This window comes from Zosterops lateralis (assembly GCF_965231275.1).
Source record: "Zosterops lateralis genome assembly, chromosome: 1".
Taxonomy (NCBI): Eukaryota; Metazoa; Chordata; class Aves; order Passeriformes; family Zosteropidae; genus Zosterops; species Zosterops lateralis.
This window is the reverse complement of record NC_139762.1, coordinates 67,654,273-67,681,380: the sequence shown is the minus strand read 5'-3', so window position 1 is coordinate 67,681,380 and position 27,108 is coordinate 67,654,273. Positions and strand designations below refer to the sequence as shown.

Genomic DNA, 27,108 nt, shown 5'->3' with positions numbered 1-27,108 from the left:
AATAAATCAAGATAGATCTTAAAAAATGATAAAATTATTTGCAGAAAAAAACCCACCAGGGAGGCTCAAAGCTTCTGACATTGCTCAAACTACAAGAAATTAAAGAAATAGAAAGCAGATGAGCTGGAAGCATGTCATATGACGTTACTTGGAACTTATTACCCATTGTTAGTATCCTTATAGGGCCAGGAAGGCTGGGGATCTGAAAATCAGAGTAAGTTGGTTAGCTGGACTCTCTGCAGCTCTTCCAGGTCAATGTCACACTTGAAACAGGCCTGCATGCAACAAGGTGAGGTCAGCCATGGTCCTCTTTGGCTAAACATATTATGAAAACTTTCAAAAATGGAGATGACAAAGTCTCTCAGGGAAGACCTGCTCCCATCCTGGAGAGACCTCCCTTCCACTAGATTCCCATATGTTAAGACCACTGAGCTTCGGTCACATTAAACAAGAAAATTTTAAGTTTTGATTATCTTCATTTGCAACCAGATGTATTTTAATGGCTTTCACAAGTTTATTAATTCTTTTGTTTTCTGTATTCAAACCACTAACAACATGCCATTATTTAAATCACTAATGATATTTAGAAATATCCCTTAAATCCATTTAGTTGAGACTATAATCCAACATATTATAAACCATCAGAGGTTCTACTTTTTGTCAACCAAGCAGAAGAAAATAGTACACTTGTTAGAAACCACCTTTTTGACTCAAAACCTAACATCGTGCCTCTCTGCATATTGATTTTCCTCCAGTACAAATCATTCTCCCATGCTCAGACTGTCTGCTTGGGTAATAGGGCAGAAGGGCAGACACAAAATTACTTACAGTCTACTGAATTCTCTCTCCCTGCTGTTAAAACCTGGCCTACACTTCTGGGTGTCCAAACACTCTGTGACATTTACTTCAGGACACTGGAGATGCTCCTGTTATTCTGAAGGCTGCTGGTGGTGACCTCAGTTACTTCAAGACATGAATGATACTCTTCACAGTTACCACACAAGTTCTATTGGGTGGCAGAAGAAAATCTGGGGCTACGAGACGGCACACAGAATATATTTACTCAGAGAGACGTAAAACAAAAAAGTTGAATTTTCCATCACAATCTATATGTACACAAGTCCTGGTTTTGTCTGGAAAGTCAAATAAAAAAGTTAATTTTTCTCCTAGTAGCGGGTACAGTGCTGTGTTTTGGATTTAGGATGAGAGTGATGTTGGTAACATGCTGACCTCTTAGCTCTTGGCAAGCAGGGTTTACACCAAGTCAGGAAGTTTACAGCTTCTCACATCAATCCACCTGCAAGTAGGCTGAGAGGCACAGGAAACTGGCAGGAAGTACTTACAGCCAGGACGATCCAAACTGGCCAAAGGAATATTCCATAGCATGTGGTGTCATGCTCAGTATATACACCAGGGAGAAAGCCAGCTGGGGGCTGCTGCTCAGGACCTGGCTGGGCATCGTTGGCAGCAACTGTACTGTGCATCACTTGTCTTGTACATTCTAGTTATTATTATTATCATCCGTTCCTTTTCTGTTCTATTAAAAAGTCTTCATCTCAACCCAAAAATTTTACATTTTTTCTGCCCAATGCCATTGGGGAGGGGGAGCAAGCAAATACTTGTGTGGTATTTAGCTGCCTGTTAAATTAAACCAGAGTAGCCAAATTGGGAGAATGCACAGTAAGCAAATAGAGACAATAACTAGCTGATCATACTCAAGACATACTCTTACAAGTATGCAATTTGCAGTTATAAAGTATTCTGATACTCTCTCTGAAGTCACGAATCAATAATATTAATCTGTAATACCTTCTGCTTTGCTGCAAGTTGGTTCTTTACACAAAGTCCTTGGGTTAACTACCACATACAGCCGTATCACATTACAGCAGCCCTGAGGGCACGGCAGGGCTGCTTATCTTGGCATGCAAGAAGCCAATGGGGTGTCCTTTTTATCTATGGGTGCAGTGTAAACATCGAGGCAGAACTGTTGCTGTGGTCACAGCAGACCTCTAAACAGCTGCTGATTATTTCTTGCTGGAAACTGCTATGGCTTTTCGTGCTCACAAATGTGTATACACCACAAGGTTTTAGATGGTTTCTGATTTTATAGAATCTAAGGACAGGCCCATCAAAAACAGAGATCTCTCCTTTAAGGAAAGGTGGAACTTGCACTGTGATATGGTGTCAAAAAAACAGATCTGCATGGTAAACACACAAAATAATTTCTATCCTTTAAGATTTGCTGTGGACTTCACTTCCTCACTGATCACCCCAAAGTACAAACCCACTGACTGCTGAAAACATACCGTGTTCCAGACATGAGCTTCATTCAGCTGTTCACCCACTGCACATCTCAAGCCACCTCCATAATGTACAATCCTGTCTTTGTTAGCCAGAACGAGGGTAACCAGGGACACTCAGGGCAGCAAAGAGCAGGAGAAAGCCTTGATAGCAACAGAACGTGATGCAAACACACACTGCTGCATGGAGTCATCAATAAAGGTTTATTAGTGGCAGCTCATTTTCAGCCCCACAGTCCTTCTTCTCAGGGCACTCCCTCGCACCTGAGGTTTGTGGAATACTTGTGCCTTGCAGAGCACAGAGCTCACCACAGTTATGCAAGTTTAAAGGCTTTTGTTCCCACTGTTTGCCCAAGAGATGATTCACAGCACAGGTAGCTCACATGTCTCTTCCCCTGTCCAACTGAGTGGTAAGTGAATGAACTACCATTCGGCAAAGCAATTTTGACAGTGTGGGTGAGCAGCACCCCCTGTGAACACAGCAGACAGCTAAAGGAGACCAGACCTACACCTAACTTTTGCCCAAAGAACAGTGTGTGCCTTTCACTGACAGCCAGGGAAGGCAGGCAGGCAGACAGTCTGGTATCCTGCGTGGTGGGAAGAGCAAACCCTGATCCCTCACTGCACCTTGAGCCTGGACACAGCACATGGTGCCAGCTTTGGCTGCAGACTGACCCCAGCTCTCCTCTGCCAGGAAACGGGCAGCACACAGACCAGACAGGAGCTATACCAGCTTCACAAAATTACAAAATCATTAGGGTTGGAATGGATCTCTGCAGATCTTCTAGCCCAACCCTCAGACAAGGCAGGGTCACCCAGAGCAGGTGACACAGGAACACATCCACGTGGGATTTCAATGTCTCCATACAGGGAGACCCCACGACCTCCATGGGCAGCCTGCTCCAGTGCTCTGCCACCCTCATTGTAAAGAAATTCTTTGTCATGTTGAAGTGAAACTTCGTATGTTCTAGCTTATGGCCTTTGCTCCTCATCCTGGGGCACCACTGAAAAGAATCCTCTGTTGACACCCACCCCTGAGATATTTACAGGCATTAATGAGCTCCCCTCTAATGAGTCCCCTCCAGACTAAATAGACCCAACTCCCGCAGTCTCTCCTCAGAAGAGAGATGCTCCAGACCCTTCCTCATCCTGGTGGCACTCCAGCCACTCCAGAATCTCTCCAGCAGCTCCTTGTTCTCCTTGTACTGAGGAGCCCAGACCCAGCACAAGCACTTCAGACTTCAGACTGGGGCAATCTCTGTCCTGTCCCTTCTTCCTAACAGCCCATACCCTGCTGCTTTTGCGGCAGCCCGGGGCCTGGCAGAGGGCCCAGAGGCTGCCCAGGCCCGGTGGGGTCCCGCTGTCGCTTCGGGGCAGGGCTGGGCTCCTCCCGAGGCCGCAGCTCTCCCGTGTCCCTGCCCCGGGCAGCGCCAGGAGCCCCGCGCCCGCCGCCCGTCCCCGCACCTGTAGTTGTAGGCGCTGAAGCGCTGGCTCTCCCGCAGCAGGGCGCGGTACAGCCGCAGCACCTGGGCACGGCTGGACGCTGCCATGTTGCCGACACCGAGCGGCTCCTCCCGCGGCGAGGCCCCTTTTCCCCGCCCTCCCGCCGCCCGCGCCGGGGCCGGGCGCAGCCGCGGGAGCGGGGCCGCAGGGCCGGCGGTGAGTGAGTGAGCGAGCGGCGGCCCGGCCCGGGCCCAGCGCACGGCGCGGGCGGGCGGGGAAAAGCGGGTCCCCGGCCGGGGCAGCCCCGCGGGCTCGGGGGCTCGGGAGACTCGTGACTCCGTTCCCGGTGCCGCCGGGTCGGGCCTGCCCGGCTGCTCTGGCGGGAATCGCAAGGCGCGAGTGCCCCGGGAGCGCCTGTCGGGCTCGGCTGGCGCTGCCAAGGGGAGGGCGGGCAGGGAAGGCCCGAGCGAAAGCGAAAGCGGCGCTGAGATGCTCCTCTGGGCCAGGGCCCAGCGCCGTGTGCCCCCCGTGCTCCCCGTGCTGCGGGGAGTGGTGCTGGGCGGGGAGAGGGATGTCGGGCCTGGAAAGGAGCAACAAGTGATCTGTGCTTCGGAATCGCTGTGGGCATTGCAGTCAGAGGTCATGTACTGGAGAGGATCCGGCAGAGGCCACGGAGATAATTCGGAGTGTGGAGCATCGTGAGGAGAGACTGCTGGTGCTGGGCCTGTTTAGTCTGGAGAACAGACTGAGAGATCTCATTAATGCCTATATCAGAGGTGGATTACAAGAGGGTGATGCTGGGTTCTTCAGTGCGAAAAGGATGAGGAGCAGTGGCTATAAATTGGAGCCTAAAAGTTTCACCTCAGTGTGAGGAACAGCTTTACATTAAAGCATAGCAGAAGGGTGGAACACGCTGTGCAGGGAGCTTGTGGAGTCTCAGTCTCTGGAGACATTGAAAACCCACGTGGATGCATTCCTCTGTCACCTGCTCAAGGTGACCCTGCCTCATCAGGGGGGTTGTACTGGGTGATCTTCAGAGGTCCCTTCCAGCCCTAACATTCTGTGATTCTCTGAAATCACTATAGATATCTGCAGTCATTGTACATCTGTGCTAGTCTACCAGGGCCATTGTGTTATTGTGATGTTTGAGTTCTTCCTCTCTCAATTTGTTTTTAAAATGAATTCTGTTATTTAAACCACACATCAAGCATCCTCCTTTGCTGAAAGTTTTACCACTGCAGAATAAACTTTGTAACTTACAGGTACTATGCCATAGCTGTATTTAATAATGATTTTTGAATTTTATCAGCAATACAGTTTATTTGGAGTCACAGAATCATCAAGGTTGGAAGAAACCTTGGAGTCTCCAGTCCAACTGTCCACCCAGCACTGCTGCTGTAACCCCTAAACCACCTCACCCAGCGGCATGTCCAGGAGTGTGTTGCACACCTCCAGGGATGGTAACTGCACCATCTCCCTGGGTGACCTATTCCAGTGCTTGACCACCCTAACAATGTATTTATTTCCCCTAATATTTAATCTGAATCTCCCCTGTCTCAGTTTAAGGCCATTTCCTCTGGTCCTTTCACTGCAGGCATGGCGGAAGAAATCAGTCCTCACTTCACTAGAACCTCTTTTCAGGTATCATGACAGGGTTACTACTTCCTTTACAGTTTGTTATTTATATAGTATTTTTTAAAACGACTACCATGTAGATATTCTATATGTCTCTGGCAAAAGTGCTTCAACTGCTGCTTCTGATTTAACTCATGTTTTATTGCATATACATTTGAGTATTATCGTCACTTGTACATCTGATGGAATTTACAGTTTGTTGCAAAGAACTAAAATAGTTCTGTGCTTTTGGATGTAATTAGTTTAGATGCATGAATTTATTTCAAATTTACCTGTGTTTTAGCAGCCTTTTTAGGCTTCAGGAAATGGAGATTTTCTGTATGTGGAAAATTTCTTGGATATTCTCTTTATCAAAGCCCAAGCTAGAAATGTTACAGAAAATGTGGAAAAACGTGTGCAGCTGCAGTACTGGGATAAGCATCATGCTTCTGAGGCCTTCCCTTGTAAGTTACAAACCAGTGTGCTTTGGGTCAGGTCTTGACATTCAGGACACCCACATGGAGAAATACAAAGCAAGCATGCCCTTCATTTGCCAGTGGGACCAACCAAATTCTTGTAGCCCAAACCATGTTGTTGATTGCCATGCCAAAAGCAGAGCCCATCTGGGGTGCTGGTGCTCCCCATCTTTGCAGCTGTTGGTGGCTGGGCTGCTTAATGCACTTTATAGCAGAACTCTGGCTTTTTGTCTACTGACTTATCATCTTCTCTGCTGAAACCAGCAGTGGCCACCCTGCTCTTTGTTATGAGGGTGGGCTTCAGACAGCTTAAAAAGATACGGTTCTCTCACCTGCAGAGCCAAACTGAGGTTTGAGAGTTTAGCAAAGTTATGTTATATCATTCAGTGGATTTCTGGCAGTTGTTCCATCTAATTTTACAACAGCCCTCAGGTATTGTTGGAAATAAAGTTTTTGTGGTACAATCCTCAGCTCTAAAAGATGAGGGAGTAATTGGGATGAAGGCATTAAGCAAATTTTGTTTACAAGGATAGCATTAATTTAATATTTGAAAGTAATTATAAATTATTTTTAGATAGCCTCAGATGCTAATCCTGTTCCTGAAACCCTGACAGTTTTTGTGAGTTCTGTTTTTTATTTTTTTATTTTTTTTTTTAGCTAAGCATATTTTTTTCTTGAAAAAGCCTAGAAACCTCCTATGTTTAGAATAAGCAGTAGGCACATGCAATGCATGAACAAATGCAAAGTAAATCTATCAAAGGAGAAAAGTCTTTCTTCTTATTTCTCTTTTCTAGCTTCACCTTTAATACACTCAAGGAGGGAAGATCAATTTTTAGCAGAAACTAGTCACCTTTATGCTGGGTTGGCACTGTTAACTGGAAAAATTAATAATTTTCTTATGCATTTGTTATTGTTTTTTCTTGGAAGCAATGGGTTATGGTCCCAGAAGTCGTGTCATTCTGTAAGAAATGGACATTGCTCTGACTGGGATACGTGTGTTTCTGCTGGCCTTTGTTTATGTGCACCAGTGCAAGCCTGTTGGGAATTCAAAGTACAGACACAGCCCAAATGGCCACTGTGTGTCCTGTGACACCTGTGTATGGGGAAGCAGCAATAACCACTTCATTAACTGCCTCCTCATTCCTGAAGGGAAAACTACACCTGAATTTAGGGTTGGCGGGTGTTCATTTGTACAGAAGTCTTTGCTTTCAGCCTTTGGCCTGGGAAGGAGGGTGCATGTGGCTGTATCTCTCAGCATAAATAAGCACTTTGAGAGGATATAATAGCATCAGTACCTGGGATATTTAAGTGTTGCTAAAAGAGGGGAGGGAGGGGAAGGAATTTGGATGAAGTACTTGCAGGGGCTGTGGACTGGAGTGGAAAGAAAGAGCTTTTCTATTCTCTGGGACATATTTGATGTCTTGTCATCTGTTGCTGAAGTGTTCCTTGTGGTGCACTATTTCAGCTTTATGACACAGCACTGAACACTTTCAGAGAGCATGTGCTTTCCTGGTATGCTGCTGTTGGTTTTCATTATTTTTCTTTAGGAGTCAGATTGATAATTGATTTTTGTGATACTATAATCTCTTTTAATAATTACTTTTCAGTTTGTGAAAACATGCTAATTTTTCCATGCTGCAGTGGTGTGATGTCTATTTTCTTTCCTTGTTTTAGCTCTTGGTTGATAGGGTTGTGCACAGTGAGATCCTACACAGTGTAGGGTAGGACCTTTAAAAGAAGTATTATAAATCACAAGAATTTTGGGATTTCAGTGACAAATGTAACAATCTATAATTTAACTGTTCTGTATGGTGAATTAAGATTGCCACTATATCAACAGAAGGCCTTGACTGACTCTGTTATTTAAGAAATTATATTCAATTGGTTGCCCTGTAGAAAAGAACATATTTATTTAGGAGGAGAAACTTCTATATTTCAAATTCAACTATACTCCTGAATTCTTTGTGCATTTAAAAAAATCTACATGGAAGTTCAGAGGGAAGAAAAAAATTGTGACAAAAGTCTTCTCTTGGTCAGTTCTTTGTGAGTTACCCCATCTCTTTCCAAACTGAATTGCAGAATGTTGTGTTTTATTTAAAGTAAGATTGTAAGAACAGTAATAACAGGAACACCAAAACCCAAACAGTAGTGCATTTCCTGTTGTAATACTTGGTGTTTTAAGGGAATACCTTTTTTACCGCTGCTCCTTAACCTTTCCTGGTTCATTATCTCTTATGCTGCAGGCATCAGACTAAAAGAAATACTGAATTTTGTTTTCCTTCTCAGCAACAGTTTTAACTTTTTAATTTCCTGTGTCTTAAGCCCTCCAGAGGACTTCATGGGCATTGTGTTACCTGACAGCTAATGGAGCTGGACAGTTCAGCTGTCACAGGATAACTTCTGGATCAGCAAATGGCAGTGTTATACACCGTATTGATTTTGAAAGATGTTCTTAGGGGACATATGTTGATAAAGTCCTTTGAAATGCTTGAAATAAAAATACTGTAAAAGTCCAGGATTTAAAGGATAATTTTGTGTTATAGGCAAAAGAATAACTAATAGGGGATTAAAATTACCAGTAATGCATGTAATAGTTGCATCAAACACAAATGGCACTTCTAAACACTTCTAACCTTAATGCTGATGAAGACAGGAATCCAACAAAAAATTAACATATTTTTGCTCTGTGGTTTTTTGTTATATGAAGTCTTGCTCAGAAATCTAGTAATGAGAAGCATAAAGGATTAATGAATTAAGTGTTTTCATCCATGGCCCCATCAATTCCAAAATGCTTTCTTTGCTGTGCTTTCCAGTGTTTTATCAAATTTAGCCTTGAAAAACTTCCCTTTCTATGTGAAAATATATTCTATTTTATATTGTAGTGCTGTTAATAAATATTTTCTGATGCTCATCCTATACCACCCTCTTCCTTGAGTTCATCCTACTTTTTCATTTATGCCTCTTTTAGAGTCACTCTGTGTAATCCTTCTCCCTCCGCTGTGATTTACATTATCATTGTATTTCTCAGTAGCTGTCAGCCAGAAAGGCTATATTATTTTTTCTGCCCTCTTTCAGAGGGTATTGAAAATTTTAACTTAAGAAGCAAATTTGGCTGTAAAACAACGACTGATACTTTGTTTAAGAGCAACTGAGATTCTCTTTGTAGCCGCTCCTATATTTTTTTTTGCTGACTTGTGATTTCCAGTTTGGAGGGTTGGTTGCAAATGGTACTGCCAATGTTTTGAGTTAAAGGTCATGATTGCACCTGAGATGTTTTGTTAGAGCAAAGTTCTTTCCTCTCTTGAGCTTATTTTTTTGTTGTATATGAATGTGTATGTGAGTGTGCAAAAGAACATGTAAATATATATTCAGGCATGCACATGGTCATCCTGTGGTGGTTAAAGTAATGCCCCTCATCTCTGATTCTCCATGTTTCAGCCTTGGGGATTGGTGCACAGCTAACACTGTGCTTTGGGGTTTTTTTCTGCTTAATCAATCACATGTCTCAAGTATGTGAATTCAAAGACATCCTGCTGCTTGTGTACATCTCATTTCTTCTGCTCCCTGGATTGTGGTCGCTGCCTTTCTTGTCAGATGACACTAGGGGCTAGCTCCACTCAAGGACTACTGCTTAAAGTCCTTCCCTGAACATCCACTTCAAGTAGCCATTTTCTTATAAATCCTTCTCATGTGATTATTTGTTGGAAACAAATTTCTAGATCAAAGTATCAGTAGATGTAGAAGTATCATATTTCTGTAAGGTAGTTTGGATCTGATGTAAGAAAACATGTTATCCAAGATGAAGTAAAAGTTGAAAGGTCTTCTATGATGTGTTGGAAAGATGTGACCTCTGATAATGGGACACAGAGAAGGAACTAATATTTAAAATTTTTTTAGTGAAAAAAAAAGTTAAGCAAGATTGTAGTTTACAGTGGATGGGTAAATCATCAAAGATTGAGTGGATTGTAAGTAGGCTATCTGTTTAGTTTTCCGACTGTGGGATAAGGGGAGGGGGAATATGATTTTCCACTTGTAGCACATTTTCGTTTTATATGATGCTGTGCATCCATGTATTGTAGGAGAAGGGAATACAAGTGACCTGGCACCTGATAAGTAACAGCTGGGTTAATTACCCAGTTCAGCTTTGCCCCTGATGAGTCTATATCCAATAAGGATAAGTGTGATACAAGGGAGTGGGTTAGCTGGTGAGGGGAAATCATGAAGAAGAAGGATTCTGGGGCGAGAGAATCACTGCTGTGAGGTCAGTCTGGGTCTGCAGTTAGAGCCTGTTGTTGGAACCTGCAGCCACAGTCTAGCCAGGTAAAGCCTGCAGTCAGAGTCTGCAAACCAATACCTGCAGTCATAGTTTAGCAGGAAATAACCTGCAGTCAAAGGCTGCAAGGGAAACCTAGACCAGGAGCTTGCTTCAGCTGGAGTCAGGATGGCTGAGCTGTAAAGAGGAATAAACCAGAATCCTTTTCATGCTGTGGTAAACAAGAAGTCTGTGTTTTGTCTCATTTCTACCCTTTAACAAGAGGGCTGCTGCAACAGTGTGTGACTTCTAGTAGCTTGGACTTTTGATCCGGGAAAAAGAATCAACAGTTTGAATAGGAAGCTGAAGCAAATTGTTTCTGGAGATGAAAGAATGCTATGGAGCAATACTTTAACTGAAATGAGGAAAACAGTATAGCCATATTATGGATTGCAGTAATGGTAGAGTTTAAGATACTTACTTTTGCATGATCCTTGACATTTTTGATCTTTCTCTTGTGTTGCTATTGGTTTTATGTCTTCAGAGCTCTGATAATGAGTGATAGTGCATTAGGGACATGTTCCTGTATATATCATGTTTCTGATACATTTGTAAGATCAGCGGAATTGTCAATATGTGCCTTCACAGTTATAGATAGAACTCCTTTTATTTTATTTCTGCTTCTGTTTTTTATATCTGGGGTGACTCTGTCAAAATTTTTCCTTCAGCCTGAAAAGGAACAAAGCACTGACTAGAGCTAACAGGCGAAAGAAGCAGAGCTGAAGAAAGATTATCTTTGCTTGCAGGTAAATAATTAAAAATAAATTTAGCTTTCTGAATCTTTGACACCAGCACTGCCAGCCTTGAATATAATCCCTTTGAAATCTGCCTCACTACCTAGGCTGTTGTTTGGTGCGAGAAGAGGTGGCAGAATTAGGTTCTCATTTTACACACCAGTTATAATTGATGCAGGATGGGATAGGATAGGACGCAATGCTCTCATGAATGGAGAATTAACTCGGGGAGCTATGGAGAGGATCAATAGTTAGGACTGTGGAATAGTTAGGACTTTACAAATCCCACCATTAACCTTCTAGTCTCTGACCTACATGACCCCATGATGGCATCAGCGAAAGGCACGGTGTGTCAGTGGCTCCCAATAAGGTTTGTGTCTTCCCTCCAGCTGGGAATGAGTGTTGATTTAGATGGGAATGTAAATCTATGAAGTGGAGCTGCCAGCTTTTCTATAGGGATGGGTTTACATTCTGCTGAATGGTGGGAAAGAGGAATGGGAGAAGAAATATTTTGAAATACTGTTCTGGGAACGTTAGTGAAAGTTGATCTGTCTGGAGACTTGAATTAAGTATCTCCTTGTTCAGCAATTTCTGTGATTGACTTTTTCAGGTATGTTTTGTAGCCTAGTATTGGTTTTGACCAGAGTCGGGTTGTGGGTTTTTTTGTTGTTGCTGTTGTTTTATTTTGTTTGTTTGCATGTTTTTTTAATCTGCCACTACACATGCTTTGTTTCTTTTAATTAATTTTTATGCATGTGATTATAATTATTGTTTAACTTTTCTTCTTTCTTGAAATGATTTTGAAATGAAATGGTGAAGTAGATGTGCTGCATCTAAAACGGGGAAAACACATAAACCAAGAAAACACATAAACCAAGAAAACACATAAACCAAATTATCAGGTCCTCACATAGATTTAACAGTACTTTTATTTTTTTGTGCATATGTAGGATTTCAAAATTGGTTTGACTTAAGAAAGTTTTCAAGACCTTCACTGAGAGTGTTCTTACTTTTGAGAGAATTTGCATAATTTTAAAATTGCTTTTGTACTTATTTTGACTATGAACATAGCTTTTTTCCCAACATTTGTTTTAATTTTGATTTTATTATACCAATTACTTACAGTGTGAAAATTGCATAGTGCATTACACCAGCTCTTCCCATGGGATGGTAATACTGTAAAATGCACAGATATGGTATTGTACATGTAACATTATCACATATTGAAGAGATAATTAAATATTGGCTCTATATAGGTTTGTTGAACTTAAAATAGCTGCTTGCTTTTTATGTTGGCACACTAACTTTGTCAAGTTTTATGAAAGAATGTTGTTCTAAACAGATAGATGTTGCTTGATAGAGGTTAACTTTTTCTGTTTCCCTTCTGTCCCTCTTCCTCCCTGCACAGATTGTGGTTCTTATTCCACCCTCCACTTCCACTTGCAATGTAAGTTATTTTTATGCTGCCATTTTATCGCTGTTCTGTTGTGGTAGGTTATATTCTTAACATAGTATTCATTCTACAAACAGAAACTCTGCTGCATGGACTTGAACTAAGTACGTGGGAACACCATGTATAATTCTAGTTACTTTGTCAGACTTCCTGAGTTGTTATTTAAAGAATTCCTTTTTGAAGAAACTAAATATAAGAAATATTGCAGATTCTGTGAAATCCTATTTTGTCAACTGATATTAGGAGTTCATTTGACCCCAGTGTCCCCTGGGGTCTCAGTCCTGACCCTGAGTGGCAGACCTTGCTGGGCCTGTGTGGAACACAGTCTTTCAGCATGTGGCAAATTGCAGTTCTACAGATGGTTTTAAAGAAAGCAAACCAAAACAATTATTATGTTTTAATTTTGATTCTCTCAGTATGTAACAGATGTGGCAGTAACTGAAGACTGTTTTGTCATATGTGACCTTAAGCTATAATAACATCTTATTCTTCATTATTAATAAAAACTTGGTTCTTTCATGTTGTTATTTTCTTTACTCCCATGACTTTGGTATCTTCTTTCACCTAGTCAGTGTGTGTGTCTTTACTCAGAATGCAAGATGAGAGGATGTTGCTTTGGTATCTAAAGACTGGATTGAGAAATACTTCTGTGTATAGTCTTAAATATATATTTACACTTCTGTGCTGTAGTCTGAGATGTGCAGTCTGAGTTCTGTGTTTTCTTTCACTGAGGCTTGTTCTGGAGGGAAGTGTGACTTGCAAGTGTCTGGTGTCACAGAAGGGTTCTCTGACATGATTAAAATATGTGGCTTTCTCAAGGCCTTTCAAACAAAGATTTTCTTTTGTTCTTTGGGCTCGGCTTTGTTTAGAGTAGGTATATCAACATTAACAAGCCTTACAGGAGATCTTGCCCAGGAGCATTACAGATGCTAAAACATGAAGCTGCTTGGGAGCCCATTATCCTAGGGAGCTGTGAGCCATGGATTCAAGTGTTTCCTATTTTCTAGCATTAATGAAAAAGAAAGAAGTTAGCAATACTAGTCTTGTTCTTTTTAGCATGATATTTTAAAACCTTTTTTTTATCTGGTGGTAGCAAGTCTGCCTGTAGATACAACTTTAAATCCGTGTTTTAAGTCATGCTTGCCTTGCTTTGCTTGCTACAGAATATTTTGGAAGTAGTTCTTCTTTAGCAAGTTATTGGAGATGTCAGCACCTCTGAAATGCTGTAAAGGCAGTCATGTTCAGTTGTAATCAAATACAGTGTTAAGAGGTGGGTCTGTCTGAATATGTATGAATTAATCCTGGCTGGAAACTTAAAAAAACCCCATAGCACAGTTGTAGCAAGAAATTATAACAGGATTGAGCAAATGCATTTTAAAATTTGGCTTGTATTTATTTGAATAGGCAAAACTTTAAATTGAGGAGGCTTTTATTTATCATGAAATTTATCAGCAGCATTATTTATAGTTTACTGTCAGTTGTTGCAGTTGAAGTATTTTTAAGGAAAATACTACTGTTTTTACCTTAGGCTTTAAACATAATTAATGTATTTATTTAGCTGTAGTTACAGAAAGTCTTTCATAATATAGGTAGATTTTTTGCAAATCAGATGTTCTGTCTTTTGGTAGCCCATATACATTCATAACTGTAGAATATGTGAGGTAAAATTTTTAAGCTGGCTGATGGAGGTTGGCTAGGAAGTTAGTTCTTGAGTGTCTTCTTGGGTACAGTTGTCCTGAAAAGAGCAAAGTAAGTCTTTCATCTTGCAGCTTAGCAGTGTATTGGAAGACTGAGGAGGCCGTACAGAGGCTTGACAATCATGTGGGATTTAGAAGAGGTACATTGTCCATTCACCTATGGTAAATTTTAGTGCTGGAATCAAGGAAATAACAGCAAAGTAGTTAAAAAATAGATATGTATAGATATGTATAAGTTTGCTAAAAAGACCAGGATAAAGAAAAGCAAACTGAAAATGTTTAGCAGTGCAGTCTTACTTCATTTTTGTTTTACATTCTGAAATTTGTATTGCTGTGAGACCAACTGTATTGAGACAGATACTGTGATTGTGCGAGACTTGCTGGCAGAGCTGTCTGTATTGTTTTCAAATTTTGCTGTTCATGAGAGTCCAGGATTTTGTGTAGGTTAAATGGGTTGGAATGAACTGTGTCATTTAGAAACTGATGTGGTGAGTTGTTTTGGGTTTTTTTCCTTCTACAGCATGCAAGTCAATACTGCGCTCTGTGTAGGTTAGCTGCTTTTCCCTATACTTTTGTTTTATTTCTTTTTTTCATGCTTTATTCATGTTTACAGCCCACATGATTTGGGATCAAATGTAAATGATGATATAGAGTTTCTAAACAAATTTTATTTGCTGTAACATAGTATGTATTATAGTATACATTTGCAAGTCTAGCTTGAGGCTTTGGGTTAGTAGTTCTTGAGAGATGAATGGGTCTTCTGCTTCTGGACCACAGTAACAGTAAGGGAACAGAACAGCCTAAGTCACTAGCACATGAATGGGAGAATAAAATCTGGTTGTTGATTTCTATTTTGCTCACTCAACAGAAAAGAGCTTCAGTGATAGGGAATTGTACAAAACCAGTAAAGGTTTTCATATTATCTAAGAAAAAGTGTTGCAGCAAGTAGAATTTACTGCTTAGTAGGTCCCATTTAACATTTCAAAGATAGGTGGTTCTTACTAAGGAGAATGAGCTGATGCAGTGTTTTAAAGTGTAAGGAAGTATCTCTCTTTTCCCCTCAAGAGCAATATTAGCACCTGGGTAAACTTACAGGTCTCAGTTTTTACTCATTGTAACTTAAACTATAAGTCTGTTATCCTGTAACTATCCTGTACTCAAGCGAGGGCTGAGTTTAAGAATAATTTCTTACATGTCTGGACCCAGTAAAAAAGCCCTGCTAACATTGTTTTTAATTGGATGCCTAAAAGTGGCTCTGCAGGAGACTTCCCTGTCAGAGCGAAACAGAAGAAAGATGGTAGGGATTTCAGTCATCATTTTCTGACATCTCTCTCTTTACATCTCTTTCATCTCACCCAGTGGTTGGGAGAGAAGGGGCAAGTGTACTGGGAGATCATTTCACTTTCTGATTCAGGGTTTAGGGCTCCATGAGAGATGATTTTGTGTTGCATGGGAATAAAATCTGCAGCTCTGACTCCCTGGTCATGAATTACCCAACGGCACAGCAGAGTTGTCCAGGGCTTCTAAGTAGGTAGTGAATGTGACCTGAGGTGTGGGAGTACAAGTTGTAGTAGCACCATTCCCTTCCCATTGGTTTTAGTGTGTTTCTCCAACATGATGTAGAAGGAGCTGATGAATTAAAAAAACTTTTTCCAACAGGAATGCTTCAGATCACTCTTAGAATAGGAAAGATGTGAGGTGGACAACTAGGCAGCGCTGTATACATGAATGTTATTGAAGCTATGTCAAAACACCATTTTCATTTAAGTTTGTGTACCTGTATAGATGGAATGTAAAGTTTCAGGCATGGACACTATTCTTCCTGTTGAAAGGTGACAACTTCAGTTTTGGTTTAACTGACTGTTGATTCTTGAACAGGAAAGATTACGTTTTAAAATTTAATTTCCTGTGTGATACTCATTGCATTTGAGACATTATGCAGTGGCTATTAAAAGTGATGCATATATTGAATTCCCAAATAAAGATTTTAGAGCAACTCCTGCCCAGCTCTGTTTTAAACAAATGAGAGCCTTTAGGCAGATTTGAAAGGACATTTGCTGAAACCATGGCTATGAAGCACCTGGACATCACTGGGAGATGAGTTTTGAGATGCTAAAATTAAATTATCATTTTTAATACAAATATTTAATGAAAAAGAGAATGTGAAAAAACATTGTTAATAAGAATTGAAGCAAAGGCTATTCAGATAGGTTTCATAAATGTTATGTCCAGTTTACTGAAGTTGTTTGGCAGTTGTGACATTGCATTTCAGATGTAACTAAAAATAGATATTTGATCAGAGCACTGATTTTTTTTTTCTTTAGATGACATTAATTTGTCTTTCTGTTAGTCTTAGAAAGCCCTATAAATTTAGTTCTCTATTTCCAATACATTGGACTGACATTTTACATGCTCAGGTATGGTAACAGTGGGACACAAATAAATTTTTAATGAATGTGTATATGTATGAAAGAGACCATTGAAATCTTTTAAAGCTATTGATGTAACAGTAATATTAGTAATCAGTTTTCCTTCCAAACCTGGAGTAGCTTCTAATCCACCTTCATGGAAAAGGTTACTTAATTTTATGCAGTGTAGTCAACTGTCAAATAATTAATTTAAAATTCAGATCTAAGGGGAAATATAAAATCTGTAGACTCATATGGAGTCCTCTTCACTTTCACACTGTTGGAGTGCTTTTTGATAAAGAAGAAAGAGGATGGAGTAGCAGCTAGATGTCTCGAACTGATCCACTGTTCATTGAATTAAATTGAATTTTTTTTTTCATTAACTTTGATCATCCTTGGATTGAACCACTATACATATGATTTAATTAGTAACAAGCTCAGGAAATGCTGGGATGTTGGCTTTTCTAGTTCCTTACCTGCTGAGGTGGTAATTATATAAACCAATGTATTTGTGTGTCTATGATATGGCAAGTGGAGAAGTACCCACAATTGACTTTCCTAGTGGTGGACCTCCATTTTAAAGAGACATTTTATGCTAAACCTCTTATTTTTTCTTGCTAATGATAAGATTGAATCTGCTCATCTTTCATTCATTACACATAGATCTATTTCTATGTTGTTGGAAGTATTTCTGTGCTGGAAAAGGGAGCAAATTGTTGCTTTATTCTAGATCTAATTTTGAAATACATTAGCACCTTTTTCCTCTCCTAGATGTTACATTTAACATTAAGTGTTAAAAATGCAAAGTTTTGATAGGTTCTCTTTGCCTCAGAGCAATTAGGTTCTCTAGTATTGAATGTTTAATTATTCAATAGGGTATGTTTTTGTCATGGATCACATTGAAGGTATTTCTATTAACGTTGTAGTTTTATTTTAAAAAAAATTCTGTAAAGCAGTGCAGCTTCATGTTGGGATACCTTTATATTTATGCAAGCTTGAAAAGCAGCTAGAGAAAACTCCTCTGCTAACAGCAAATTTGTAGGCAAAGGTGTTGGGCAGTTTTAGTTCAGAATGGCTAAATTTCTCATCTGAGACATTTGAAATGCTTTTACTCTGAACCAGATTTCTATCACTTTACTCCTTCCTGTATTGTTTGTTACTGGCTGAGCTGCCCTAGTGCCTTTCCTGGGGCAGTTGGTGGAGGTGAGGTCCTGCTTGGCCTGAGGGAGGAAGGATGGTGGCAGCTGGCTCTGGGTGTTGACACTGGACACAGATTCCATGTGGATGTGTCCTGTTTGCTTTGGCAGATCCTGCTGTGAGTCTGAATGATTTACAGTCTAAAAGTTTATGAAAGCTACCAGGCTTCTTATGGATTAGTGGCATAAATAGGAATAGTATGTGTAAAAATCAAGGGAGAAAGGCTTGTAAGCTAACACCACACTTACTCAGTTTAGTAGTTGTGTAACTAGCCGTAAATCTGTCACTTGGGTTTGCTTATACCTTTGAGAATTTGCACCCATTTTTTAGCACAATAAATAAGAATTCTCTAAGGTGTCAGTTACATACCTGTCAATGAAAACTAACCTGAAAAATTAGGTCTGTGTCAAAAATCTTAGAAGGAGCCTTGATATTTTTGTTCTCAAGGGAATTTAAGAGTTACTGAAGCAACATTAAATACTATACCAACAAGATGCTGAGATTTTAGGTGGTATTTTCCCTGCTGCTTTACAGGAAAACATTTTGTAGCAACTGCAACATAACACAGAACATAGACACTCTTTGAGGCAGACATTGCTCTCTCAAATAATCATGACATATGCTTAGGCCATGCTGATGTGTTACTGTTTATCATATGCAATGATTTTGGAGTTTATTACAAAATTATTTGTATGCTTGAGGGAGTGATCCAGACAACAGAAAAGGAATTAAGTAGATGATCTAAGCATTTATTTGTTTTATATGTTTCTAGCTGCTGATTGATGAGCTTATATTGCTATTTCTACATTTGCAGTTGAGAAGGGATGTTGATAAGCAAATGTTTTATCTCATTTGCCTTTGTTTTGCTAAAAATTAGTAACTCGTTTTAGAAAGAGACCAATAATATTAAGGTACGAATCTAAGAACCAGATGAATAAAAATGTATACACAGTCTACTTTTTTGGTGTCAGACAGAATTAAAAGCAGAAAAATACTGTTTAATGTATTATGAAGTAAGATATTCTATCTTGCTTATTATATATATTGTGACAGCACAGTTAAAAAAATCAAGGTATTATTGTACAAGTTGGGAAAATTTTTCTTACTCTGCAGCAAACCTTTTTGATGACTGCCACAAAATTTCTAGGATATAATTGAAAAATAGTTGTCGGACCTCTACTGATTAGGAAATGGGATTTGGTTTCTTATGCTTGAATATGTCAGTTCATCAACCTGTCTGGCTTTGAAATAGCTTATTGTTTCTGTGGTTTTTTCTTTGTGTTTCTGCTGTTTCAAAAAAAAAAAGTTGTCATTGCTGTCATACCTCACAAAACTTTGGAAAAATCAAATGCTTAGAAAGCAATGACTCTGTCTTCTGCCTGGGATCACCCATATTGAAATGTGCAGTTTATATTGCACAGCCCCCCTGTGCATGTATGGTTTGACTCTACAAAGTCTCACCAGCAGTCTCTGCTTGTCTACAGTGAAATGCAGTGGCAGCTTGTTTCAGATTTCTGGTTGTTAATCAATCTGTTCGCACTTAAATGTGTTGCAGCCCGGTGAAAGCAGGGAGTATCCTGGATGAATGATATGAAAGAAGTGAAGTGGATGTACGTAAGTGTAATCTGCCCCCAGAGTGGCAGATTGCTTTAGCAGTGACCTTTATCAGTGAGAATAAACTAAAGTTGTATCATTTTTGAGAACCAGAGTGCTACTTCCACTTAAGCTGTTCCTGGGTGTGATGTTTTGCCATGACTTTTTGAAGACACTGTTAGGTTGAGTTTAATACTTTTCTTAAAAGTTCCAGGTTTTCAGCATAAAGGCCTAAGGAAGTTACGTCTCCAAGATGGTATTTGTGCATCTGCTGTCAGCCCTCTTTTTTCCACTTCAGTTAAATTTCATGCAGAATGCCTGGGTCACCAGAGACAGCAAGGTACAGGTGGTATATGAGAATAAAGGGCTTAAGAAAGGAGATAAACCCTATAAACTCTGCAGCCAAAGCAGAGGTAGCAGGATGAACTTGTCCCTTACCACGGAATCTTCAAAGTAACTTTGCTGCCAAACACAGAGGAAATAAACTTTTGCTGGTTCTGCTGCTTGCAAAAGAAAGCTTATTTTAAACCTGAGAATGAATTATGTTCTGTTGGCTGACACATCTTATAGAAGAGGGAAATAGAATTATTTTAGAAGTATTTATGAAGTATTTTAGAAGAACTGAGAATGGATGCTTTAGGAGAAAACATTGCATATAGTGACTTTTAGAAGAAAAGTGTGTCTACACGAGCGAGATTGAGACAAATGCTACTGTTACAGTCTCTGAGATGATTAGCAAATATTAGAACATAATACAAGTTATAATCAACTGTAAATGTAAGCTGTTAGATGCTGCAGAGGGAGGAGGCTGCTTAGACAATAAACCTTACAGTAACACATCTACTTCGTTAAAGCTGTCAGTGTGTTGCCATCATCTGGGAAAGCATTTACAATCGCTTGTCATAAACTTACCAGCTTTTCTGCATTAATTAACATCTCCATTTGTGATATATGACGTCTGAAATGAATTATTTTAAAATGAAAAATCTGATTTTTTGGTGTAACATCTTCATTTCCACAACTAAATTCTGAATTACAAATATTTTAGATATTTGGAATGTAAATCCATAACTGTGAAAAATAATTTAAAAAGAGTTCAAGGAATCAGTTAATATTTAACTTTTATAGTGTTGGTAGCCAGATGCAAAAAGAAAAGGAAAGGTAAGATATTTACAGTGCATCATGTACTACAGGTCAGCATAGACAAAATAGATAGAAGTAAATAGTAAGTACAGTTTCTAAGACTTGATATGTATAAGTGTGAGATTTCTTTTTGTGTGACTTGTGAACATTTAGTCTTTCCCAAGTTTTGCATATATAGCATCTGCCCATTTTCCCTTTTTGAAAACATCAGTTAGGCCAACTCTAGGTTTGCTTTTGTGTATAAGCAAGCAATTGTTTTATGTGCATCTCTCTGTATGAAGAACTCATGGTGGGGAGAGCACTCAATCCAAATGAGCCATAATTCGGTTGCCCAGAGAAGTTGTGGAAACTCTTTTGCTGGAGACGTTCAAACCCAACTAGGGAAGTCCCTGAGTGACCTGCTTTAGACAGGGTTTTGAACAAGGCCACCTACAGTAGTCTTTTTCAACCAAAATTATTCTATGATCCTGTAGTTCTGTGAAATAAAGAAGTAAAGCTTTTATTAATTTCTAAAGGAGATTGGTCTGGGGGTTATCTTCAAAAGTCATCCCTAAGCTTACTTCTGGGACTGTCTATGTCTTACTGTCATTAGATTTTGCTTTTCTTGTGGGCAGTTTTGCTCCTTAGTACACTCTATTTGCCATGAGAAGCTAGAAAATGAGAGATAGACCTTCACCATAACTAATGCATTAATTCTCTGCAGGACTTGTAACTGAGATTTTAGGCAAGGTTGTGCATGTTGTGAGTGTCTTTAGGGAAGAGAATTCTAGTTGCTAAACCATTGAGTTCTTTGTATCAAGATCATATTATCCTGGAGTTCATATTTCTTTCTGAGATTACTAAGTTAGAATTTCTGAACCAAAAGAGAGGCCTTATGCAGCCTAAAGGCGAGGTTCAGCACAAACTCTTTTCCTTGTACTGTTTGCTTGTTCAGCCCTGCAATTTTGCAAAGGTGTTTAAAATTTCATTTCTCTAATCTTCCATTAGTACTAATAAAGCTGCTCCTTTGTGGTAACTATCACCATTGAGAGGTAAGCAGTAATTAATTATCCAATTTGAGAATTGGATATCTGCTTTTCCCATTCCAGGGGAAATTACTGCAATTTCAAAATATGGTGGAGAAATGCAGCTCTCACTATATTTTCTGTATCTGTCAAAGTTTTTTTGAGCTGTGGAAATAATACAATCTATGCTTCAACAATTAGTAGACTGATGCCACCTGATGCAAATTTGATTCCTTGAGCATTATAGTGCATGGAAAAATGCTCTATGCAACTTGAAGTGGTTTGGCAGAGTAGGATATATTTTTGCAGTCCACCTTCCCTGTGTGCACATCTGCAGAAAACATACGAACACAGGGCTGCCCCACCCCACCACTGCGGCCAAACCATCTGACTTCTGGAGTTCCTGCCTCAGGTGTGCATGGTCAAGCCAGAATCTGCACTTAGGTGACCTTATTCTGTTCCTGAAAGTATTCAAAGTACTTTTTGATTTTAAAAAGAATGCTTGTGATTTCATATAAAATTGTTTTCCATTCTTTGAAATCTGAGGTGCTGTATAAAAAATAAAATAAAAAGCTAGTAGAATTTTTCGAGGCAAAGCATATCTAGGTAATATATTTACATTGTGAAATTATGTCTTACTATACATCACACTTAAAATATAGTATCACTAGAACCAAAGATATGTACCCATCAAACTGAACCCATTTGCAGCATCACTGATGATACTATATCAAGATGTCATCACCAGATGTGAATACAAAGTTTTTAGCAAATTGTGGTTATACTTCCTACTGATGGTTGCTGTTAGAGTTTCCCTTCTGATGACACATCTAGCACCTTCTGATATTTATAGTCTGTAATTTGCATTTGGAACTAGGCTTTTACCCTCATAGCAAGAAAGAGCATAAACAGAGTGAGATGTGAAACAGCATTTCTGTAGAAAGTTTTTTGTGGTAATTCTTGAGAGTTCTCTGGTGATTCCAAAATAAATTCCTAGATACAAATATGCCACAGCCCAGGGGATGAATGTGCACCAGGCATTGATGACTGCTCTGTAATGCAAGTAGCCTTGTGTCTTACAGTCATCATAATCCCTTCTTATATAAGGTAATAAATAAACATAAGTACTTAAAAAAACCCCAATTCTTGAATATTCAGGGCTAAAAGGTCTTGGCTGACTAAGAGTCAGTCTGCTGCTTCTTGCAACAAGAGAGCTCTCTGCTGTTACTTAGTAGTAACAGAATATGTTACAAGTGGCGTGAAAAACCTGAAAATCTCCTTTTATTGCCTTCCCTAGGTGCTACAGAAAAAGATGTTGTTGAGTTCTCCTTATGACTTCACTTTATTTTTAGTAGTTGCAAGAAAAAAATGCTCTATTTTGTCAATGAAATGCCAAATGCTCCAAGATGAGATTACCTCAACAGAGGAATGCACAACCTTTACTACAACAAACAACTTTATCCAGATGACTTACTTGCTGAAAATAATTAAGGATGTCTAGGTAGCTGCAGACTCTCATGTACTGTACACCAAGAGCATCTAGACTGTTTTGTGCTTTTGTTTGTTTTGCACACAGAAGTTTCTTAATTTTCCAAGCCAGCCAGGAAAACCAGCAGAATTATTTAAACAAAACTCTCTCTAGCTTACTATAACAATGCCAAATAATTAGATTCACACCCTTAGAGTAGATACACAGCTTAAAAGCGAAACCATATCCCCTTGATTCAGTTGACACAAATTGATTTCTGGTAAAATATGACAAAGAACAATCTGTTTCATCTGTCTGATAGCAGCCTGGTTGGATTTTGCCAGCATTACGACTGTTGTTATAGAAAAACTGATGTTCTTGACCTAGAGTAGGAGCTGAAGTAACCTGGTGCTAGCATCAGCAAAGATTTCATCCATTTAACTTATTCTTCCAGTGTAGCTGAAATATTTTCACTTCATAGGTCCACTTCCTTAGGAAAGAATCTTTTAAAGTGGGTAGATATCATTCTTTTAAAGGCATTTTCCCCCCAATACCTGTATTTGTCAATAGAAAGAAGCCAAGATGAGCTTATTAAAAAGATTCAGTGGTACATGACAAAACTGAGATTTTATACTTATTATTTTGTTGATTACCCATTGATTGCTCTGTTTATATGAAATAAAGACCATTTTCTAACTACTGGCCCTTCAGGCTCTGATTCAGATTATTTAAATTGGAATGGATTTATCTGCTGCTTGTATGTCTACAAATTACAGTTTCCAGAAGTGTCATTTTTATTGGTGGGCGAGTTAGCAAGTTTTATTTTCGGTGACCATTACTCAGTCTGGTAACCTGGGTGGAGAGGCAAGGGAAGAAAAACTCTGCATTTGCAATATAATGAGCAGATACCAAATCATTCTGGATGTGTTCAAGAAAAAAGATCGGTTCAACAAAGCTGGAACAGTTTAAGGTCTCATGTGTGATAAAATTTCATGTTGAAGAGTAATTGTAAAAGATCAAAAGCTGAACCTGCTTCCACTGAGACAAATAGAAATGATTGTTCCTAGGGAGATTTTTGAGCCAAAATTCTACAATCCTGAAATATTTTCAAGTCTGGGTAGAGTAACCCTTACTAACTAGCTGATTTTAAAAGGAAATTACTAAATTTTGTGGGCTTTTGTTGTTTTGTCCTTTTTTTAATGCAGGCTTTTAGCAAAGTGAAAGGTTTTTGAAGATTCAAGTTTAGGAATATTTCTGGTTAGGTTATTTATTTCTTCTAAAAATGTATTTCAGTGTTGTGCATGCTAGAGGCAGGATGCCCTGCTCTGGGAGGTCTGTGGAAGACTGTTATGAAAAGGGTATGGAATGGTGTCAGTAGAGTGACACCACTTACAGGCATGCCTTTTTCTTATCAAAATGAGAACAGTTTAATGAGAATAATGTGGGAATATATGTTGTATCTTTAAAGATTTTTTTTTTTTTGTACCATTCTCAAAGATGTCAGGAGAAGGCTCTGGCATCAGCTGCTTCTGTTCTTTTCTGTAGCATGGGCAAAATCTGTCTGCCATGGCAATGGACCTTGCTCATATTGAAACACAGGTGTTTTAAATATAAAGTGCAGTCAACAGAAGGAGAGAATAGGAGGAATATTTTGCTAATAACATTGAGTGATTAACATTATAAAAGCTTTAAATTTTATCCTGGCTAATTTTTATAACAAAAATTAAAACTTAACGATGTCCATTTCACATTCAGATTTTCAGTGATTCAGGCTTTGCTGCAAGCGTTTAATAAAAATACTTACTTAAAAAACCAAAACCAGCTGTTTTAGTTGGACTAGAAAGAGAATGTCATCTGGAAAATGCTATAGTTAAAATCCTGTAACTCAACCTTGAAAGTTTGTTTGCTTTGGGGGAAGGTTTTGTTTGTTTGGTTTAAGCTGAGCCTTCTGTTTGGTTTTGTATCAAAGAATTCCTGCTCTTATTATTTCAAAAAGGATGGCCCAGTTCACAGGTGAACAAAATCGTGTTGGTAGATTTTTATTACTTAACTGTATGTTCATGCTGAGGCAGAGAGTCCAAAGCAGCAGCAATAATGTGCATGGTTGTGTTGTAATGTTGTCTTTTATGATTCAGCTGGAAGAGCCAGCTGGTAATTGGTAAAGGTGCTTGAGTCTATAGGAACCAGTGCAGTACCTGCTGCCTTTGTTTTGGTGAAGTGCTGTTTGGGAGTTTTTAAAAATCTGTTGTAGGAACTATCAAGGAACTCTGTCCCCATGTGTACAGACATTTACAGAACTCTGGCCTGTGTAGATACATGTTTTGCTCACATTTTGTGATTTCTGTCTCCTCAGAAGTGCTTTCTGTTTTGTTCTTCTTTCCCTTCATACACATTTCTATATGCATATTTTAACTTTAATTCTGTCATATTTTTGCCATATGAAAGCCAAAATTTAATGCAAAAACATTTATGTGAAACATTTGCAAAGATGGTAGTAGCTGTGTACAGTGGCCTGTCCTGTTTTGGATAATTTTGTGTGAATCCGGACTTACATTGCTTATATGGAGGCGTTAGAATTGAAGATATTAAACAGACCAGGGTATTTTCCAGCTGCATATGTCATCTATGAAAAGTAAATACACCACTGAATCAGAAGTCCAGTTTGGAAGTGTCTCAGTTTTAGCAAGTTCGAATTTCTGTTCCACACTCCTACGCCTTCATTACATAAGCAGTGGTTGGAGTTGATAAAGGTTAGTGCTTAAGAAGAGGCTTTTTCCTTTCAAGCGCAAAGGCAGGCCCATCTGCCTGCTTTAGTCTTCTCTTCCATGCTATTTCTTTTTGTAACAGTACATCAGGAGACCTGAGAATTTCACATTTTACCTCCAGCCATGTCTGTCCTGCTTTCTCAATCCACAGTTATAATCAGCAGAATGGTTGCTCTTTGCCATTTGGGGTGGACAGTAGAGGATAATCTGATCTTGTACCGTGGTTCTTCAAGTTCTCTTTGAATGGAGATACTTGCTGCTGTTATTACCTCCAGAGTACCAACTTTCCAGATTTTGAAGTGCCTCTCATTCAGGTTTTGCTATCAGTCTGTTCAGTTGGTCAGAAATATCTTTCTAAAGACATTTTGAAAGCAGTGGTAATTGCAGAGCTTTTCCTTGTTAAAAATGAAGTTATTGGAGTTGTTTTCATGAATCCTTACAGCTACTGACTTGCTCCATAATTCCAAGGGTCATCTTAAAGCAATATTGTGTTCTCAGCAAATAGCCAAGTAAGACGCAAATAAATATTTTAAACAAACAGGTCTGCTGAATACATGAGTAGTGCCAAGAGGATTATATTCTTTTGTATTTTTTCTAGTAAGGGTTATTTATTAGGGTGAGCAGATGGGTACTATTCATTTTTGGCATTCATTGATAAGCCTGCTACCTCTCCAGGTGGCTCTACAAAAATGATAACACTGTGGCACTGCTTCATTTTATTTTTATTTCTCTCAGGCTAGTTAGTCACCTGTCTCTGTTCTCCTCATTTAGAGCCATCTGCTGGATTTTTTTGTTTCTGTTTTTTGATTGTTCTCTATTCTAAAGTCAACAAGGGACCTCCAGTAGGGGCTGATGCAAAATCTTTGTATGCTTGCTGAGTATTGGACTCATGGATATCTTCTTTTTGTCATCTTCTCTGTAGCCAGCTTCCAAGTTTTATCTTTCCAAGCCTGTCCTGATGAAGTAATCCATACAACACTGAGTTGTTAGCGGACTGTTTTACCACTTTGATGATTAATATAGGGGTTCACTTACTTTTTTTCTGTTGAAAGATTAAAAGAATGAAGAACCATTGAGAATCTGTCCTCTGTTGCATTTGTTATCACAAGAGAGCACAAGAACATAAATCTGGCACACAGGAGTTGGACTCAATGGTCCTGATGGGTCCATTCCAACTCAGCAGACTCTATGATTTGAAGTTATTAGAACAAAAACTTTATCCACATAAAACTACATTTTAAAAAGTTTAGTCAAGAATTTATTTCCTTTCTGAAGAGGCAAGATAGGTAACGTGCTTCTAAAATAGAAAACCTTTTATTGTGAGTATGGGAGGTTGTCTAGACTGTGTTTGGACCTAACTGTGTGGGACTAACCCACACCTATCATTAGCATGCATTTAAAATGTATCACCTGGCTGGATTTGAGAACAAAACAAAAGCCTGTACTTGATACCACCTGAAACATCTGTGGCTGAAGGGCCAGGTAACCGTTTCATAGCTCT

General features: G+C 39.2%; 2 protein-coding genes across 3 annotated transcripts in view; one reads left to right on the top strand and one right to left on the bottom strand.

The window, feature by feature from the left end:
* Positions 1 to 3,887, bottom strand: part of LYRM4 (LYR motif containing 4) — an 84,861-nt gene extending 80,974 nt beyond the window's left edge. The window contains exon 1 of the mRNA XM_083875652.1: positions 3,765 to 3,887. Within this exon, the coding sequence (XP_083731778.1) occupies positions 3,765 to 3,850 (86 nt within the window). The 5' untranslated portion in view covers positions 3,851 to 3,887. The remainder of the gene's footprint in view (positions 1 to 3,764) is intronic.
* Positions 3,888 to 3,911: 24 nt separating this feature from the next.
* The window catches only part of FARS2 (phenylalanyl-tRNA synthetase 2, mitochondrial), a 229,026-nt gene continuing 205,829 nt past the window's right edge, over positions 3,912 to 27,108 (top strand). Inside the window, exons 1-3 of one of the 2 annotated variants that reach the window (XM_083875631.1) lie at positions 5,303 to 5,384; positions 6,761 to 7,009; positions 10,814 to 10,891. The gene's annotated coding sequence lies outside the window, so the exon portion shown is untranslated. Of the gene's footprint in view, positions 3,960 to 5,302; positions 5,385 to 6,760; positions 7,010 to 10,813; positions 10,892 to 27,108 lie in introns of those variants that run through there. The other variant, XM_083875630.1, reaches the window with a different exon arrangement.